This window comes from Saimiri boliviensis, chromosome 17 (assembly GCF_048565385.1).
Source record: "Saimiri boliviensis isolate mSaiBol1 chromosome 17, mSaiBol1.pri, whole genome shotgun sequence".
NCBI lineage: Eukaryota > Metazoa > Chordata > Mammalia > Primates > Cebidae > Saimiri > Saimiri boliviensis.
Genome location: NC_133465.1, coordinates 6,036,022 through 6,056,067, shown reverse-complemented (window position 1 = coordinate 6,056,067; position 20,046 = coordinate 6,036,022). Strand labels below are relative to the sequence as shown.

At 38.9% G+C, this 20,046-nt stretch overlaps 1 protein-coding gene across 6 annotated transcripts in view; it reads right to left on the bottom strand.

The window, feature by feature from the left end:
- The window catches only part of TRIM37 (tripartite motif containing 37), a 123,801-nt gene that overhangs the window by 17,302 nt on the left and 86,453 nt on the right, over window positions 1–20,046 (bottom strand). For all 6 annotated transcript variants that reach the window (XM_039477046.2, XM_074388083.1, XM_074388085.1 and 3 more), the window contains 4 exons: window positions 15,750–15,944; window positions 11,415–11,726; window positions 2,568–2,696; window positions 907–1,096 (listed from right to left, as the gene is read on the bottom strand). In XM_039477046.2, coding sequence (XP_039332980.2) covers window positions 907–1,096; window positions 2,568–2,696; window positions 11,415–11,726; window positions 15,750–15,944 — 826 coding nt within the window. The remainder of the gene's footprint in view (window positions 1–906; window positions 1,097–2,567; window positions 2,697–11,414; window positions 11,727–15,749; window positions 15,945–20,046) is intronic.

Genomic DNA, 20,046 nt, shown 5'->3' with positions numbered 1-20,046 from the left:
ATTCATAGCCAATATATTCCTAATTACTCTATCTTTTGAATAGATGGAAGTTTAATTGCCATGCCTGGGATGTGAGTTTATGTTTCCTAGCGGAGAGATAAAGGTGTCAACTACCATATATCCTTTTGGGAAATTCCAACTGTAAGTTTTGAGGATACTTTGATAAGCGGAGAGAAGGTGAGATAAAAGCAGAAAAGTAGGGTTAAAATTGCTATAAATGCTTTGTTCCATAGAAAATATATATGAAGGCCTGTGACAGGTAATATAGCCTAACACTAACATCTTTGACAAGTGTAGGACTGAAAAAAAAAAGAGCTGACACACACACATACACACAAATTTACAAAGCAGAGTTCAGATAAGGTTACATATCACTGTGAAAAGGAGCTCCAACATATTTAAACTAAACTTTTGGTACTATTTCATCCTGTTAAAAAAAAATTAAGTAAAATCTCTGATACTTTAAAAAGTTAAAATTTAGGCCAAGCACAGTGGCTCACGCCTGTAATCCCAGCACTTTGGGAGGCCAACGTCGGCATACCACTTCATGTCTCAGGAGTTCAAGACCAGCCTGGTCAACATGGCGAAACTGTCTCTACTAAAAATACAAAAATTAGCAGGGTGTGCTGGCAGGCATCTGTAATCCCAGCTGAGGCAGGAGAACTGCTTAAACATAGGAGGCGGAGGTTGCAGTGAGCTGAGATGGCACCACTGCACTCCAGCCTGGGTGACAGAGCGAGACTCAGTCTCAAAAAAAAAGTTAAAATTTAGTGCAATAAATGTACTCTCTGTCCACTAAAAAATTAACAAATTAGAAATTAATTTGCTCATCATGATGCATTCTTAAAGTTCCAAACAAATCTATTAACTATTATACTATTATATATAAAAAACAACTTAATTTACCCCAAGGTGACCATTTTCCTCCTTTTCTCAACAGCAGGTAAACCGCTGAAAACTGCAACCACAACAGCATCTGAATCCAAAGCTTTACATTGCCGGTCTTCAGTTTTTGGCAGAATATCACCGACATTGCCATGTATCAAGCCTCGGGGAGAACTGTGCCTGCTGCCAGACTGAGAGCTTCCTGGGGAGCCTCCAAAAAAGAAAGAGAGAATACAAAAATTAGCTGGGCATGGTGGTGTGCACCTGTAACCCAGCTACTCAGGAGGCTGAGACATGAGGATCACTTGAACCTGCGAGGTGGAGGTGGCAGTGAGACTGTGCCACTGCACTACAGCCTGGACAACAGAGCAAGCAAGACTCCATCTCCAAAAAAAAAAAAAAAAAAAAAGAGGGACAATCAGCAAGAAGGCAAATAAACATGAAAGGTCTCTCTAGGTTATATTAGAAAACCTCACTTTAGGGCCAGGTGCAGTGGCTCACGCCTATAATCCCAGCACTTTGGGAGGCCGAGGCGGGTGGATCACGAGGTCAAGAGATCGAGACCATCCTGGTCAACAAGGTGAAACCCCCGTCTCTACTAAAAATACAAAAATTAGCTGAGCATGATGGCGCACGCCTGTAGTCCCAGCTACTCGGGAGGCTGAGGCAGGAGAATTGCTTGAACCCAGGAGGCGGAGGTTGCGGTGAGCCGAGATCACGCCATTGCACTCCAGCCTGGGTAACAAGAGCAAAACTCCGTCCCAAAAAAACAAACAATAAAAAAAAGAAAACCTCACTTTATATATAATTTTAAAACTACATAAAAACTTCAAAAATAATTTTGAAATATATCCCAACTTTTTTGATGCCAAGCATTTAAAATTAAGAGTCCAAAGTTTGTGGCCCACACCTGTAATTTCATACTTTGTGAGGCTGAGGCAGGAAGACTGTTTGAACCCAGAAGTTCAAGACCAGCCTAGGCAATGTAGCAAAACCCTGTCTCTGCCCAAAAAAAAAAAAGCCAGGCATGGCTGCATGTGTCTTTGGTCCCAGCTATTTGGGAGACTGACGTGGAAGGCTCACTTGAGCCTGGGAGGTTAAGGCTGCAGTGAGCTATATGACTACACCACTGCATCCCCAGCCCTGACAACAGAGCAAGACCCCATCTCAAGAAAACAACAAAAATTTAAAAAATAAAAATAAGAAGTTTAGAATATATAGTCTAATGGCAGTATTTTGTTAAGGGTCTGTTCTGCTGTGAGATCAAGAAACTTTCTGGCCAGGTGTGGTGGCTCATTCCTGTAATCCTAGCACTTTGGGAGGTTGAGGCAGGTGGATTGCTTGAGCTCAGGAGTTTCTGATCAGCTTGGGCAACCTGTCTCTACAAAAACTACAAAAATAAGCCAGGCATAGTGGTGCACACCTATAGTCCCAGTTACTTGGTGGGACTGAGGCAGGAGGATCGCTTGAACCTGGAAGGTTGAGGCTGTGGTGAGCTGAGATCACACCACTGCATTCCAGCCGGGGTGACAAAGTAAGACCCTGTTTCAAAAAAAGAAACTTTCAAATCCAACATTAGCATTTTTGGTACACTTCATGTTCTAAAGCTTCATGATAACATACATTTCAGGTAACACATAATCTACCCCACTGAAAGTACATTCTGAATCCCTCAAATTTACCTTCAGACAGTGGCTGACAGTCTCCCTTTGAACGACTACTTTCCCCAGGGTCCACTGCTCTTCGAAGTGATAGACTACCTGCTACACTGGACCGAGCTGGCTTGGGTGAATTACTCTTCTTATTTGTGGCTGCAAAGACATTTAAGAACACCTTTGAACAGGATACAATAGCACAAAACTCACTATTTAGTCCATCAGAAAAATTGTTAATCTTAACCTTGCATGGAAGTTTTTCTGTCTACTGCCTAAAAATAAACAACATTCTGTAGCCCCAACTGGTTTATGACTTTTACCATAAAACATTCCCATCTTGTTGCTTGTGAAGTAGAATCTTATTTTTTTGAGACAAGAGTTTTGCTCTCGTTGACCAAGGTGGAGTGCAGTGGCGCGATCTCGACTCACTGCAACGTCTGCCTCTGGGTTCAAGCGATTCTCCTGCCTCAACCTCCAGAGTAGCTCGGATTACAGGCTCCCACCACCATGCCTGGCTAGTTTTTTTATTTTTAGTAGAGACGGGGTTTTGCCATGTTGGCCAGTCTGGTCTCCAATTCCTGACCTCAGGTGATCTGTCCATCTCAGCCTCCCAAAGTGCTGGGATTACAGGCATGAGCTACCACACCCAGCCTGCAGAATCTTAACATAAAAGATTATCTGTGAGCTCCATAAGAAAAGTCATACCAATTTCAATGCAATTAAACTAACAAAAATATAACCCACCAAACATTTGGAAATTGTAAAATATTATTGGATTAAAAAGAAAATTAAAGCTAAATTAGAAACAAATTACGATTCTGGTACTTCAAATAAAAATGTCTAGCCAAACAAAATATACAGCCTTTAAAATGAATTATTTAAGGAAAAAAGGAACTATGTGACCTAATATGCATAGATTCAAGAGCTAGGAAAACAATAAAAATAAGCAAGAATGCTACTGCCAGAAGGCAGGGCCCTGACCATGAACTCAGCCTGCAGAACTGTGAGTTAAATAAACCTCTTTTAAAAAATAAATTTTTAGGCCGGGCGCGGTGGCTCAAGCCTGTAATCCCAGCACTTTGGGAGGCCGAGGCGGGTGGATCACGAGGTCAAGAGATCGAGACCATCCTGGTCAACATGGTGAAACCCCGTCTCTACTAAAAAAAAAAATACAAAAAATCAGCTGGGCATGGTGGCGCGTGCCTGTAATCCCAGCTACTCAGGAGGCTGAGGCAGGAGAATTGCCTGAACCCAGGAGGCAGAGGTTGCAGTGAGCCGAGATCGCGCCATTGCACTCCAGCCTGGGTAACAAGAGCTAAACTCTGTCTCAAAAAAAAATAAAAAAAATAAAAATAAATAAATTTTTAGGCCAGGCACAGTGGCTGGCTTAAGCCTGTAATCCCAGCATTTTGGGAGGCCAAGTGAGTGCATCACACAAGGTCAGGAGTTCGAGACCAGCCTGGTCAACATAGTGAAACCCCGTTTCTACTAAAAATACAAAAATCAGCCAGGCATGGTGGCGGGTGCCTGTAGTCCCAGCTACTTGGGATGCTGAGGCAGGAGAATTGCTTGAACCCAGGAGGTGAAGATTGCAGTGAGCCGAGACTGCACCACTGCACTCCAGACTGGACAACAGAATGAGACTCTGTCTCAAAATAAATAAATAAATTTTTTAAAAATAAATTTTTTAAAAATAAAAATTTAAAAATTCATTAATAGATAATAAACAGGTTCAGCAAGGATGCAGGATATAAGACAAAATAATTCACTGTATTTCTCTACACTAGCAGACAATTTGAGAATGAAGTTAAGAAAATTTTATTTTTAATAGCATCAAATACAATTAAAATACTTAGGAATTTATTTGACAAAAGAAATGCGAGACTTGTCCACTGAAAACTACCACACATTGTTGAAAGAAAATAGAGACAACAGGAAAGACATCCTGTGTTCATCACTGATGGAACACTTAATATTGTTAACAAAGCAATATTCCCAAAATTGATTCACAGATTCAACACAATTTCTATACAAATAGTAGTTGTCTTTTTTTTTTTGGCAGAAATTGACAAGCTAATCCTAAAATCCATTTGAAAATGTAAGAGACCCACAATAGCCAAAACAATCTTAAACGGAACACTCACTTCTGGTTTCAAAAGTTACTATGACTACAGTAATCAAGACTATGTGGTACTGCCATATACACATACATATCATCAAAACAGAATTGAGTCCAGAAACAAACCCTTACATTTACGGTCCACTGATTTTTTACAAGGATGCCCAGACAATTTGATGGGCAAAGAAAAAAAGAAAGACAATAACAAGTGTTGTCAAGGGTGCAGAAAACCTGGAACCTTCATATACTGCTGCTGGGAACATAAAATGATGCAGCCACTTTGAAAAATAGTCTGGCACTGGTAGTTCCTCAAAAACTTAACACAGTTCCCATATAACCCAAGAATTCCACTTCAAAGTATATACTCAAGATAAACAAAACCATACGTCCACACAAAAACTTATACATGAATGTTCATAGCAGCACTACTGATAATAGCCAAAAAGTAGAAACAATCCAAATGTTCATCAACAAATGGGTGAATAAACAGTATGTGGTACAGCCATACAATAAAATATCACACAGCCATAAAAAGGAATATATTCCACAACAGAAATGAACCTTAAAAGAGCTGTGTTAAGTGAAATAAACCAGACATAAAAGACCTCATATGGTATGAGTCTATTTATATGAAAAGTCCAGAAGAAGAAAAATCCACAGAGAAAAAGTAGATTAGTGGTTACCAGAAGCTGGGAAATGGAAATGGGAAGTGACTTTTAATGGGTTTAGAGTTCTAGGGAGAAGGTTGATGAAAATGTTCTTAGACTTATGTATATGTTCTAGACTTAGGAAAAATGATGATCAATTTCTCCACTAAAAAGATAAATAAATTATTGGTTAAGGGGAAACAAATGCATTAACAAAGACAAAAGCAGAAATATAATGAAGTGGCAAAAGACAATGGATGAAATAAATCTAAGAACTTGGTCTTTGAGGAGATGAACAAAATTAACAAATACCCTTGAACAGGTCAAATCAAAGGAAAAAACACACAAGTAAGCAATAAAATAAGTGAAAAAGAAGTTAACAACCCATATGCACCAGAAGTTTTAAAAATTTAAGAAAATAGAATAAATGACCATATATCAATAAATTTAAAGGCCCAAATATATCTTCTTGAAAAACTAACTACAGTAACTGACTTAAATAGCAGCAGAAGTACGAGAAAACCACATCTGACAAGAGATTAATGACAAGAATTATAAGGAGCTAAAACAACTCTATAGGAAAACATTTAATAATATGATTAAAAATGGGTAAAAGTTCTGAATAGGTATTTCTCAAAAGAAGACATACAAATAGCAAACAGGCATACGAAAAAGTGTTCAACACCACTGATTATCAGAGACATGCAAATCAAAACTACAATAAGATACCATCTCATCCCAGTTAAAATGGCTTTTAACCAAAACACAGGCAGTAACAAAAGCTGGTAAGGATGTAGAGAAAAGGCAACTCTCCTACACCATTGGTGGGAATGTTAAGTTAGTAAAACCACTACAGAAAACAGTTTGGAAGTTCCTTGAAAAGTTAAAAATAAATCTATCATATGATCCAGCAATGCCACTGCTGGTTATATACCCAAAAAAAAAAGCAAATTAGTTTATCAAAGAGATAGCTGTACTCCCATGTTTACTACAGCACTCACAATAACCAAGCAATAACCACGGTTTGGAAGCAACCTAAGTGTCCATCCACACACAAATGGATAAAGAAACTGTGGGTCACTCCTGTAATTCCAGCACTTTAGAAGGCAGAGGTGGGTGGATCATTTGAGTTCAGGAGTTTGAGACCAGCCTGATCAACAAGATAAAAGCCCATCTCTACTAAAGAATACAAAAAAAATTAGCTGGGAATGGTGGCACATGCCTGCAGTCCCAATTACTTGGGAGGCTAAGACAGGAGAATCACCTGAACCCAGGAGGTGGAAGTTGCAGTGAGCTGAGACAGCGCCACTGCACTCCAGGCTGGGCAACAGAGCACTCCAGGCTGGGCACCTCCATATATATATATATATATATATATATATATATATATAAGAAGAAGTGGTACATATACACCTGGAATATTACTCAGCCATAAAAAATGAATGAGAACCTGTCATTTGCAACATGGATGGAACTGGAGGTCATTATGTTCAGTGAAATTAAGTCAGGCACAGAAAGACAAACTTCACACATTCTCACTTATTTGGGGGGCTAAAAATTAAAACAACTAAACTCAAGATAATAAAGCGATGGTTACCAGAGGCTAGGAAGTGTAGTGGGTGGCAATTGGGATGGTTAATGGGTACAAAAATACAGTTAGATAGAATGAATAAGATCTAGTATTTGTTAGAACAACAGGATGACTACAGTCTACAATAATTTATTTTACGTTTAAAAATAACTAAAAGAAGGCAGGGCACAGTGGCTCACGCCTGTAATCCGAGCACTTTGGGAGTCTGAGGCAGGTGGATCATGAGGTCAAGTTATTGAGACCACCCTGGTCAACACGGTGAAACCCCGTCTCCACTAAAAATACAGAAATTAGCTGGGCATGGTGGTGCATGCCTGTAGTCCCAGGTACTCGGGAGGCTGAGGCAGGAGAATTGTTTGAACCCAGGAGGTGGAGGTTGCAGTGAGCTGAGATCATGCCATTGCACTCCAGCCTGGGTAACAAGAGCGAAACTCTGTCTTAAAAAACAACAACAACAACAACAACAACAACAACAACAACAACAAAAAAAAACTAAAAGAATACATTTGGATTGTTTTAACACAAAGCATAAATGCTTGAGATGCTAGATACTCCAGTTACCCTGATGTAATTATTATGCAATGTATGCCAGTATCAAAACATCTCATATATCCTATAAATATATATATATATACCTACAATATATCCACAAAACTTAAAAATTAAAAAAACTACAAAATATGAGGAAACCAATAAACACAACAGAAATTTAAAAAGTTAAAACTCTAACTCTGAAAGAGTTATTATACTAGTTTTATGAATGCTTTTTATCAGACATAAAGTTTAATACAGCAAAGGAGCAAGTAATATATAGTTGAAATAATTTTATAGCATAGAAAAGGAAAAAAGCATCTGAATTTAATCTGTAAAACAAGCATAGAATAAGAAGTAAAGTGGGTTAAGGATAATGTAATGAAATAAGTCGATTTCACTTATGACTATGTAGTCAAGAATCCTAAGTAAAATATTAGCAAACTGAATACAGCAGTGTTTTGTTTTGTTTTGTTTTTTTAAATTATCGATCCAAATTAAATAGGATTCATTTCAGTATTTCAAGAATGGTCAACATTGGAAATATAATTTATTTTATGTTAATAAAGTAATGAAACAAAATAGTAAATCATTTTGACAAATGTCAAAAATCATTTGATATAATTCTATACAGCTTCAGTTAAAAAAGAACAAAAAAATCTCATCGTAAGAAAAGAGGCTGTTTGGTGTTAGGGTAAAGGGCATAGGCTCTGAGGTTCAAGTTTTTGGCTCTGTCAATTACCAGTGTGAAACTCTAGCAATATCATTCAATGCCTGCTGCCTTGGTTTCCTCACCTGTAAACTGGGAATGAAATTAACTTACTGCTTAGACTTCTTGTTAAGATTAAGTGAGTCAATGCATGTGATTTAGAATAGTTAGAATAATGTCTGGCACACAGTTAACACTTAGTCTTTAAATGTAAAGCAATTCCAGTCAAAATGCTATGGAGGAAGATTAAATGCGCAAGAACCACCAATAACATTTTGAGAAACAAAAACAGAATAAACATATCCTATCATAGTATTACAAACTATAAAACTACATTAGTTAAGAAAAAGTGTTAGTGTGGAAGAGGACACAACAAATACTGGGTTGAACAACACCAAATTGCTGTTTTTGTATGTCCAAAAGTTGAGTACTGGCAATTTCATTTGTTTCAACCTCTATGAGTTCAAAAACAGAACCATGTTTGGGAATCTGGTCTATAATAAAGGATGGATTTCATATTGCATCATATTTCAAAAAACACGTTTCGTTTATTTGGGGGAAAATCATTCCATTTACCTCAAATATCATCATATAAAATTAACTTTATATATATGAATTAATGACCTAAATGTAAAAAAGTTAGAAAACAGAAAGTACCAGAAGATATTAAGGGTTGTTTTTATTAACTTGGGAGTTAAAAAGCCTTCAAAATAAAAATAAGACCCCCAACACCATGAATATTAATACAGATGTCTAAGATATAATTTTAAACCTCTGTGATTAACAGGAAAAAAATGTGACAACAGGGAAGATACAGTTATCTCTTGGTATAAGTGGGGGTTGGTTCCATATACCAAAATACCCCGGCATACACCAAAAATCTTGACTGAAGTCCCACTGTAAAACCTGCAGAATCCGCCTACAGTACAGTTGGCCCCCCTATATGCAGGCCTGGCATCACCAACATACTGTATTTTCAATCTTCCTCTGGTTGAAAACAATCCGAATATAAGTGGACCTGTACAGTACACTTGGCCTCTCACCTTGACACTTCTCATTGATATTTATCAAAGATAACCACTCTACTTCTTGAGATGCATTATTTTAGATTTTTGAGATACTAACCCTTCCAGTTTTTTTCCTACCTTAATGACTGCTAATGACTGCTCTTTCAATTTCCTTTGCTGGCCTCTCCTACTTATCAGATCTTTAAGTGCCAGAGAGTCAAAATTTTGCTTATCCATTGAAACTCCCTCCGAACTTGACCCTATTCAGTCCCCTGGATTTAAATAATATAAAATACTATTGATTCCCAACTGTTTATATCCAGCATTGACCTTTCTCTGGAGGTCATTATGTTCAGTGAAATAAGCGATTGCTTACTCTGTATTTGGCAATAAACAAGACAAAATTCTTTATTTTTTTCTCTTTTTTTTTCTCTTTTTTTTTCAAGGCGGAATTTCGTTCTTGTTACCCAGGCTGGAGTGCAATGGCGCGAGCTGGGCTCACCGCAACCTCTGCCTCCTGGGTTCAGGCAATTCTCCTGCCTCAGCCTCCTGAGTAGCTGGGATTACAGGCACATGCCACCATGCCCAGCTAATTTTTTGTATTTTTGGTAGAGACGGGGTTTCACCATGTTGACCAGGATGGTCTCGATCTCTTGACCTTGTGATCCACCCACCTCAGCCTCCCAAAGTGTTGGGATTACAGGCGTGAGCCACCACGCGTGGCCGACAAAATTCTTAACATCATAGATCTTGTATTCTAGTAATGGGAATCAGACATTAAAATGTGTAAACAAATAAGTAAAGATAATTTCAGTGTGGTTAAAAACTGCCGTGAAAGAAACAGCAGGGGAGTAGGATGGGAGGAGCAGATGAGACATGTTCTATTGGGGGTAGTCAGAGAAAGTCTCTGTGAGGAGGCAGCACTTGACCTGAAACCTGAAGGTTAGAAAGCTGCAGCTACTTAGAGATCTAGGGCAAGCAGTGTTTGCTTCTCTGAGTTTCTGTCTGAGTTTCAAACTTGTGTACCATTCATGTGCCTGTAACATTTTACTAGAGTATCTAGCAGGCATCTCAAATTTAACATGTTTAGAAAAGAATACCTGACTTTCTGCCCTTGCCTTCTCCCAAGCCCCACAATCTGCTTCTTATCTGATTTGCCCCTCAATAAATGATACCACTGACTACTAAGTTGCTTAGGCCAAAACTTAATCATAATTCTTAGTTTCTCTCTTTTCCTAAAATTCCATTTAGGCTTTTTCAACTATGGTTCTGAGAAAGAACTCAGCCCTGCTGATCTAAGAATGGATTAACTTTTCTCCTATGCATCTAGAATAGCACATCCTTAAGAGAACTGAAAGATGAAAACCTCAGTCAAGAAAGGCTGCTAGCCTAGGAGCAAGTCCCTCTATCCACTATTATAACTCCAGAAAACGCCATCGTATTTCACACAAGATACTGTAATAGGCTGTTATCGGTCTCACAACTCCTGTCCTCAACTCTTTTCAGACCATCCTCCACACAACAAGCAAAGTCATCTTTATAAAATATAAATCAAATTATAAACACTCCCCTCTTTATTCTCTGGAGAGTTCCTCCTTAAATAATAATAACATTTGAACTCCTTATTGACGTTTTACAAGACTCTCCCTGATCTCAATTCTGCCTACCTCTCTCTGATTTCATCTCCTGCTAGTCTCCTCTCTCTGTTTTGCTTGCACACTGGTTTTCCTTTAATCCTTCAAATATGCAAAATAAATCCTGTGTCAGTGACTTTGCATTTTCTGTTCTGTTTACCCATAACACTGCTTGCCATAGATCTCTAAGTAGCTGCAACCTTCTAACCTTCAGGTTTCAGGTCAAGTGCTGCCTCCTCACAGAGACTTTTCTCTGACTACCCCAATAGAACATGTCCCATCTGCTCCTCCCAGCCTACTCCTCTGCTGTTTCCTTCACAGTACTTTTTACCCACTGAAATTATCTTTACTTGTTTACACATTTTAATGTCTGATTCCCATTACCAGAATACAAGATCTATGATATTAAGAATTTTGTCTTGTTTACTGCCAAATACAGGGTTAAGCAATCAAGAAATGTTAGTTCTATTATATAATAAAAATATACAGAAAAAATTTTGGATGGGGAAAAAACTCACATGTAAGTAGTCTTAATTCACTGGAAGAGAGATATTTAAATATCATTCTTTTGAAAAAAACGAGTCATCTAGTTTCCCAAATAACGTGGAGAAATGACACTAGGAAGGTATTACTTACAGTTTCGTATGTAACAATTAGCAACTGATGACTTTGTCAGGAGTTCCATTCCGAAATCCTGTAATCTGCCAGAGTTTTCAGTTCCACATGCAGCCAGAGCTGCCTGGTCAGCAGAAAAAAGGCTTGTCTGCACGTCTCCAGAAGTAGTAGCACTGCTGCTTTTTATTTCTGAAAGTGTATTCTTTACATCAGTTTTCATACATCGAACTTCGGCCATTTGAGTTTTGAGTCTTTTTAGCATCTTTAAATCAGAGGGCACTCGCCACATTGCCTGCTGCTTCCTTTGGTCTCTATCTTTTCGAGAATATGATGCTTCAGAGAGAAATTGACAAGTCAAATTAATATAAACGTTAGCATTCAGGAAATCATTTGTACCATGAACATATGCAAATTTGATGTGTAAAATAAGCTAGGGTACTTTATGTGATATCAACAATAAAACATGCACTAAATTCTGTTAATGAAAATAAAGAATCCTAACTTCATTCACATCTTCAGAGTTAGAATCTGAGTCATATCATGCTCAAATTTGAATTACACATTCAAAAGTTTAAAAGCTGCCCTACTGCCTTGTGCTTTCTTCTTTAAACTTCTCCACTTTTCTAAAACTTTCTACAGAGCTTTTATTATGTTTATAATTGAAAAAAATGACAAAGAAAAATTTAGTACCCAAATACTTTGTCAAATCTGCCATAAATAACATTATGTTAAAAATATGTATCTTTGGCCAAGAGCCGTGGCTTATGCCTGTAATCCCAGCACTTCAGGAGGCTGAGGTGAGAGAATCACTTGAGGCCAAAAGTTCAAGACCAGCCTGGGCAGTATATTGACACCCTGTTAAAAAAAAGTTTTTTAAATTAGCTAGGCTTGGTAGTACACTGACTAACCTTCCATTTCTGATAATTTTCTCAGAATTGTCAGCTTTCCAAAATACAGTTTGAATCTAACCGCTTCTAAAACAAAACAATGGCTCTCCGTGCCTACTATGAATAAATTCCTCAGGCTAGCATGCAAGTCCTTTCATAGAATGGACCCAAAATGACTTTCTAGTTCTATTTACCACTACATGTACCTTAAAATCTGGTTCAACTAGATTATCTGATACCTTTTACAATACTCTTTTACATGACGTGAGTCACCATGGTTACACGGTTTAAGAACATGGACTTGAAGTGAATCTGACAAGTGTTCACTAAATATGTGTTGAAATAAATACACAGAAAAAAATAAACATCAAAACCCAAACAGGCCAGGCACAGTGACTCATGCCTGCAATCCCAGCACATTTGGGAGGCCAAGGCAGGTAGATCACTTGAGCTCAGGAGTTCTAGACCAGCCTGGCCAACAAGATGAATCCCTGTCTCTATAAAAAATACAGAAATTAGCTGGATGTGGTGGTACACACCTGTAACCCCAGCTACTCAGGTGGCTAAGGCACAAGAATCCCTTGAACCCAGGAAATGGAGGTTACAGTGAGCCAAAATCCTGCCACTGCACTTAAGCCTGGGCAACAGAGTGAGACTGTCTCAAAAAAAAAAAACAAAAACAAAAAAACAGAAAAACGACCCAAGCAGACCTTTTCAATAAAAAGAAAGTCAGGGCCAGGCGCGATGGCTCAAGCCTGTAATCCCAGCACTTTGGGAGGCCGAGGCGGGTGGATCACGAGGTCAAGAGATCGAGACCATCCTGGTCAACATGGTGAAACCCCGTCTCTACTAAAAATACAAAAAATTAGCTGGGCGTGGTGGCGCGTGCCTGTAATCCCAGCTAATCAGGAGGCTGAGGCAGGAGAATTGCCTGAACCCAGGAGGCGGAGGTTGCAGTGAGCCGAGATCGCGCCATTGCACTCCAGCCTGGGTAACAAGAGCGAAACTCCGTCTCAAAAAAAAAAAAAAAAAAAAAAAAAAGAAAAAGGAAAAAAAAAGAAAGTCAGGCTGGGCGTGGTGGCTCATACATGTAATCCCAGCACTTTGCAAGGCTGAGGTGGGCAGATCATGAAGTCAGGAGATTGAGAACAACCTGGCTAACATGGTGAAACCTCATCTCTACTAAAAATACAAAAAATCAGCTGGGTGTAGTGGCACACACCTGTAGTCCCAGCTACTAGGGAGACTGAGGCAGGAGAATCCCTTGAACCCGGGAGGTGGAGGTTGTACTGAACCGAGATCGTGGCAATGTACTCCAGCCTGGGTGACAGAGTAAGACTCTGTCTCAAACAAACAAACAAACAAAACAAACAAACAAAAAAAAAGTTAAGTTAGATCTTTCTGTACATTAGCTTTTGCTAATATCCTTTTATAGGCAGGTATTTTCATTTGGCTTCCATGACTGTTTCTCCTGGATTTTCTCCTTTCTAAAAGCTCTTTATCTGGCTCATCTTCCTCACACCCAGTAAAAACAGATGTTCATCAAGATTGTGCTCCTGGCTCTCTTCTTTTAAAATATTCTTAAAATTCTTTTGCAATCTCACACCCTTGGTTTTAATCATCCAGTATCACCTCCAGGGAAACAACTGTCTGTATTCCAGGGTTTGTTTTTTTTTTTTAATTTTTAGAGACAGAGTTTCACTCTTGTTGCCCAGGCTGGAGTGCAATGGTGCAATCTCGGCTTACTACAATCTCCGCCTCACTAGTTCAAGCGATGCTCCTGCCTCACCCTCCTGAGTAGCTGAGATTACAGGAACCCGCCACAACACCTGGCTAATTTTTCTGTATTTTTAGTACAGATGGGGTTTCACCATGTTAGCCAGGCTGGTCTTGAACTCCTGACCTCAAGTGATCCACGCACCTTGCCCTCCCAAAGTGCTGGGATTACAGGCATGAGCTACCATGCCCAGCCCCAGTTCTTAATTTTTAGCTGTCTAATGGTCCTTTCTAATTTGATGTCACACTAATTTGATGCCCAAGTTAAAATGTTTAAATCTAAAACTTGCTTTTTCCTTCATTTTCCCCACCCTCATTATCATCAGCATTTTATCACCTAAATTTGAAATTCAGATCATCTTATTTATATTATTTTTACATAGAAAACTAGTTTTAAATATAAATCTTACTGTTTAGTTTGCATTTTCTCCTAAGGACACTGAATATTTTCAAAACATGACTTTACCTGTCTATAAAATATACCACTGCATGGTTACAATGTAATTTATTCAGCCAGAAAGGTACTATTTAATATTCTTAAACATCTGATTGTTTTCTCTTTGGAATACACTCCTCCAAGTGAAATTACAGGTTTAAAGGATACAGATATTTTTAAACTAGTACAAAATTATTCTTCAAAAAGGTTAAACCAACATATCCCAGGAAATGGAGGTTGCAGTGAGTCGAAGAATCAAAACCTGACCATTTCACTGGGCCTTTGCAAACAACACATCATTTAAGCAAAACTTTATATAAAGCATTCTTGGCACACACATAAAAGGCAAATGTTTCATAACCTGAAGATAGTCTTTTAAATTGAGGATCCAGACTTTCAGGAAGTATACCTGGCTCTTAGGAATGAGGAAGCCTAAATAATCTGGGCTCCAGATCTGTATGCCAGTAGAGCAGCTCTATTTCCCTGCTATTTACACAGAGGTTCCGCCTTGGACTTTGTTTGCAAAATGAATTGTTGCCTTAAAACTGCATCAAAGTCACAGTCCTAAATCACTGATTTAATTTATATAATACAGTTGTTTAAGAAGGTAGAAAAATGTTTGGTATATGTATTTAAATATACTGACTATACTTTAGAAAGCATTCCAACAAAAATGATTTTTAAAATGTAGCTTTTAAAGGCAAATCCTTAGCTGTCCAAAATTACCCTATTCCTGAGAGTTTAAAAAAAGCCCATGTTTGACTATACAAATCTCCGTTTTATTACAGTAACATAAATGTAGTTTCTATTTAACAAATATCCTTTGCACAGAAAACACAGCTGCCAAATGGTATACATTTTTAAGCTACTGAACATCCAAGAATAAGAAGTCACCTTTTCTTATGTTCAATTTAGATATAGTTCTAATTGGAAGTAAGGAAATTCATGAAGCCTGACCAAAAAAAGTCCATTCACAAAGAAGATAATTGTATTTTATATGGATCAAACTGTCAGGCCCAATCTGAGTAGCAAATCATAAAAAACTTTTTGCAGGCATTTTTACTTTGTTTTTGCACAAATCACCTTGGAACAGTAATTTAAAAATTAATTTGGTTGATATAAATGTCATTTTACTGACATACAATGAAAAACATAGAAATACACCATGTTCCACATATAGGTGAAATACGTAAATGAAAATCCAAGCGTTCTTTTAGAGAACCACAGAAAAAAAGGAAATTGTCATTGTTATTTTACCTGTGGGCTGCAAAAGTGAAGCAGGTAGGCGAGGCTGTAAGCCCCACAAATTTTCTATACTGCTCCGGTCCTTAATGTCCAACAAATGTATTAAAATTAATGGATCAATGTCTAGTAAACCACTGGTAGCAGGAGAGCATAAATGTGTTCTTCTTGACATTCTACTACTGGCACCCACATAGCCATGGCTACTACCTGAAAAAGAGATGTAGAAAATGTATGATACATATATCTGCACAAATTTAGGTATATACTTAAATGAAAAAATGAACTGGTTAATATTTTATGAACACTTGTCTATAGATCTATCTCTTAGGAGTTCAGGTTCATGATAACAAGCAGAAAGAAGGAACCAGACAGCCAGAGAGTTGTAAAGTAGCAGTGATTGTGTGTTGGCCTCATTAATACTTAGAATTCAGACGCAAGCATCAACCCCATCCTGAGCACTAGAAAAAAAAAAATATGACGATGTGTATGATGTGCATAATTAAGGGGTGGAGGGGTGAGGCTGAGGAGATTATATCCCATGACCACCTGTCTTCAATGAAAGAAGACAAATTCCCACGGTATAACAGATTCCAAATTAGACACCAAAACAGGGACCTCCTCCAAGTCTCCGGACAGCAAAACGGATAGGTCATGACAAGTTCGTGGACTTTTTCTACTTTGATTAAATAATGGGGTACAATGAGAAGTTTTCCGACTGTCATGTTAATGGCTGATGCATATTACAGACATTGGCAAGCAAATGTTATGCCTATGCTACCTATATTGAACTATGTGCCTTAAGCCAAGAAAAGCATCTGACTTTTCTCTAGCACTTAGTACAATACATAGCAAATACCAGATATGGAAATGTTGCTTCAAATTGACCTTCTTCAATAAAGCTGTTAAAATACATTCTAAAGAGATACAATATTTTTTTTTAAATGCCACACGCAGGAAAGCAGATAATATAAAAATAATATTAAAAAGTCAGGTTCTAGGCCGGGCGCGGTGGCTCAAGCTTGTAATCTCAGCACTTTGGGAGGCCGAGGCGGGCGGATCACGAGGTCGAGAGATCTAGACCATCCTGGTCAACATGGTGAAACCCCGTCTCTACTAAAAATACAAAAAATTAGCTGGGCATGGTGGTGCGTGCCTGTAATCCCAGCTACTCAGGAGGCTGAGGCAGGAGAATTGCCTGAACCCAGGAGGCGGAGGTTGTGGTGAGCCAAGATCGCGCCATTGCACTCCAGCCTGGGTAACAAGAGCAAAACTCCGTCTCAAAAAAAAAAAAAAAAAAAAAAAAAAAAAAAAAAAAAAAAGTCAGGTTCTGCCGGGCGCGGTGGCTCAAGCCTGTAATCCCAGCACTTTGGGAGGCCGAGGCGGGTGGATCACGAGGTCAAGAGATCGAGACCATCCCGGTCAACATGGTGAAACCCCGTCTCTACTAAAAATACAAAAAATTAGCTGGGCATGGTGGCGCGTGCCTGTAATCCCAGCTACTCAGGAGGCTGAGGCAGGAGAATTGCCTGAACCCAGGAGGCGGAGGTTGCGGTGAGCCGAGATCGCGCCATTGCACTCCAGCCTGGGTAACAAGAGCAAAACTCTGTCTCAAAAAAAAAAAAAAAAAAAAAAAGTCAGGTTCTGACTACCCATGAGTATTTCCAAGAGATCCAGCAGGATATAACTTAGGAGGAAAGTTCCATTATTTAGAAGCTTTAAGCCAATTAATAATTTATGCTTTTCACATTCTCATGTTCTCACTGTCTTCCACTTCTAAGATTATTATCTCACTGGCAGTTTTTCTTCCCAGCCTCTGTAAACACTGCAATTCCTATTAAATAGAGATTCCTATTAAACAAACATTTAATAGATTCCTATTAAACAAAGATTTCCCCTTCACACTGAAAACTGCTTTTTGTTTTGAGACAGAGTCTCGCTGTGTTGCCCAGGCTGAAGTGCAGTAGCCCAGTCTCGGCTCACTGCAACCTCCGCCTCCCAGGTTCAAGCAATTCTTCTGCCTCAGCTTCCCATAGCTGGGACTACGGGCATGCACTACCATGCCTGGCTAATTTTTGTATTTTTAGTAGAGATGGGGTTTTGCCATGTTGGCCAGGCTAGTCTTGAACTTTGCCCGCCTTCGCCTCCCAAAGTGCTGGGATTACAGGCATGAACCACTGTGCTTGGCTAAAAACTGTTTTTATCTCCTTTCTGTTGCTAAGGAATTCCCAGCTCAGGCTGTATGTCAGGTGAAGAAGCTTTTTAAATCACAGATTCCTCGCTCCTTCCTAGATATACTGAATAAGAATACTGGAGTGAGAGGCTGGGCATGATGGCTCACACCTGTTATCCCAGCACTTTGGGAGGCCGAGGTAAGGATCACCTAAGGTCAGGAGTTCGAGACCAGCCTAGCCAACATAATAAAATGCTGTCTCTACTACAACTACAAAGATTAGCTGGGCGTGGTAGTAGGCATCTGTACTCCCATCTACTCTGGAGGCTGAGACAGGAGAATTGTTTGAACCTGGGAGGCAGAGGTTGCAGTGAGCTGAGATCACGCCACTGCACTGCAGCCTGGGTGACAAAGCAAGACTCTATCTCACACTCACACACACACACACACACACACACACACACACAAACAATACTGGAGTGAGATCCAGGACTTTTTCCCAAAAAGCTACTCAGATTGTTCTGATGTTTAGTAAGCCCAGTAGCCCAGTAAACAGACTCTATTGCCCTAATATCTGGTTGTCCTTTAAAAATGGAAGCTGCTCATTTTTCCATGTTAAATGCATTTATTCACAGTATAGAAAGCAGTGTCTCCTGTTTCGCACTGCCCTTTCAGGCCATTACTCTCACCACTGAACAAAAACTCCTTTTTTTATCCTATGAGTATGACCTTTCAATACTCCCCTTCCAAATGTTCCCAAATTTCCCCACAGGCATCAAAGACTTTGGCATCTATTTCAGTTTCTCTCTTTCCAAGCTATTCTGTGTGTTTCATATATAAATGTACAGATCAATGAATGCTCACAGAGTAACCACACACAGTTGAAGAAATAGATTACCGGCACCCCAGAACCCCCTCCTATGTCTCCTTAAATTGCTCACTCCTCCTACTCAACAAAGTAATCTTCATCCTAACTTAAATAACAGATTGGTTTTGCCTGTTTTGTATTTGCCTAAAAGTAGTGACAGAATATGTTCTTACTCTTTGCTCAACATTATTCATGAGATTCATCTATATGGCTGTATATAGCAGTATCTTACTCATTTTCTTTTTAAAATATTCTTTTGAAAATTGTTATGTCTTTTTTTTTCCTAATTGGCTTTTTTTTTTTTTTTTTTTTTTAAACTGAGTCTTGCTTTGTCACCCAGTCTGGAGTGCAGTGGCACAATCTTAGCTCACCACAACCTCCACCCTCCAGGTTCAAATTATTCTCATGCCTCAGCCTCCCAAGTAACTGGGATTATAGGCGTGTGTCACCACACCCAGCTAATTTTTTTGTATTTTCAGTAGAAATGAGGTTTCACCATGTTGGCCAGGCTGGTATTGAATTCCGGGCCGCAAGTGATCCACATGCCTCAGCCTCCCAAAGTGCTGGGATTACAGGCATGAGTCAGTGCCTCATTTTTATTATTGTGCAGCATTTCAATTTATGACTATATCCAATTTATTTCTCTATTCTGTTAAAAAAAAACTTAGGTTGCTTCTAGCTTTGGCTATTAAGAATAAAGCTATGCTTCTGAGGTTCACATAGGAGGAAAAAAACACCTCATTAAAAGACAAACGGATCAGTGAATAGTTCTTCCCCATTTCTGCCAAGTCATGTGAATCCTGCTAAAATGTCACACTCATATACATTCATTACAGCAGTTCATTATAGCATATTGTGTTCATTATAGCATTATCATTTGTATTATTTATACAGTTCAGTATAGCACATTCATTATAGCATTATCATTTGACACTCAAGGCCCTATTACAGTCTAGTACTAAACTACCTTTCTAGAATATTCAACATTTTTACATCCTTTACTTTGTTGGATTTTCATTTAAAAATTATGCTCATTTGGCTGGGTGTGGTGGCTCACATCTGTATTCCCAGCACTTTGGGAGGCTGAAGTGGGCAGATCACCTGAAGTCAGGAGTTCGAGACCAGCCTGGCCAATATGGTAAAACCCTGCCTCTATCAAAAATACAAAAATTAGCTGGGTGTGATGGCGGGCACCTGTAATTCCAGCTACTCAGAAGTCCTAGGCAGGAGAATTGCTTGAACCCAGGAGGTGGAGGTTGCAGTGAGCCAAG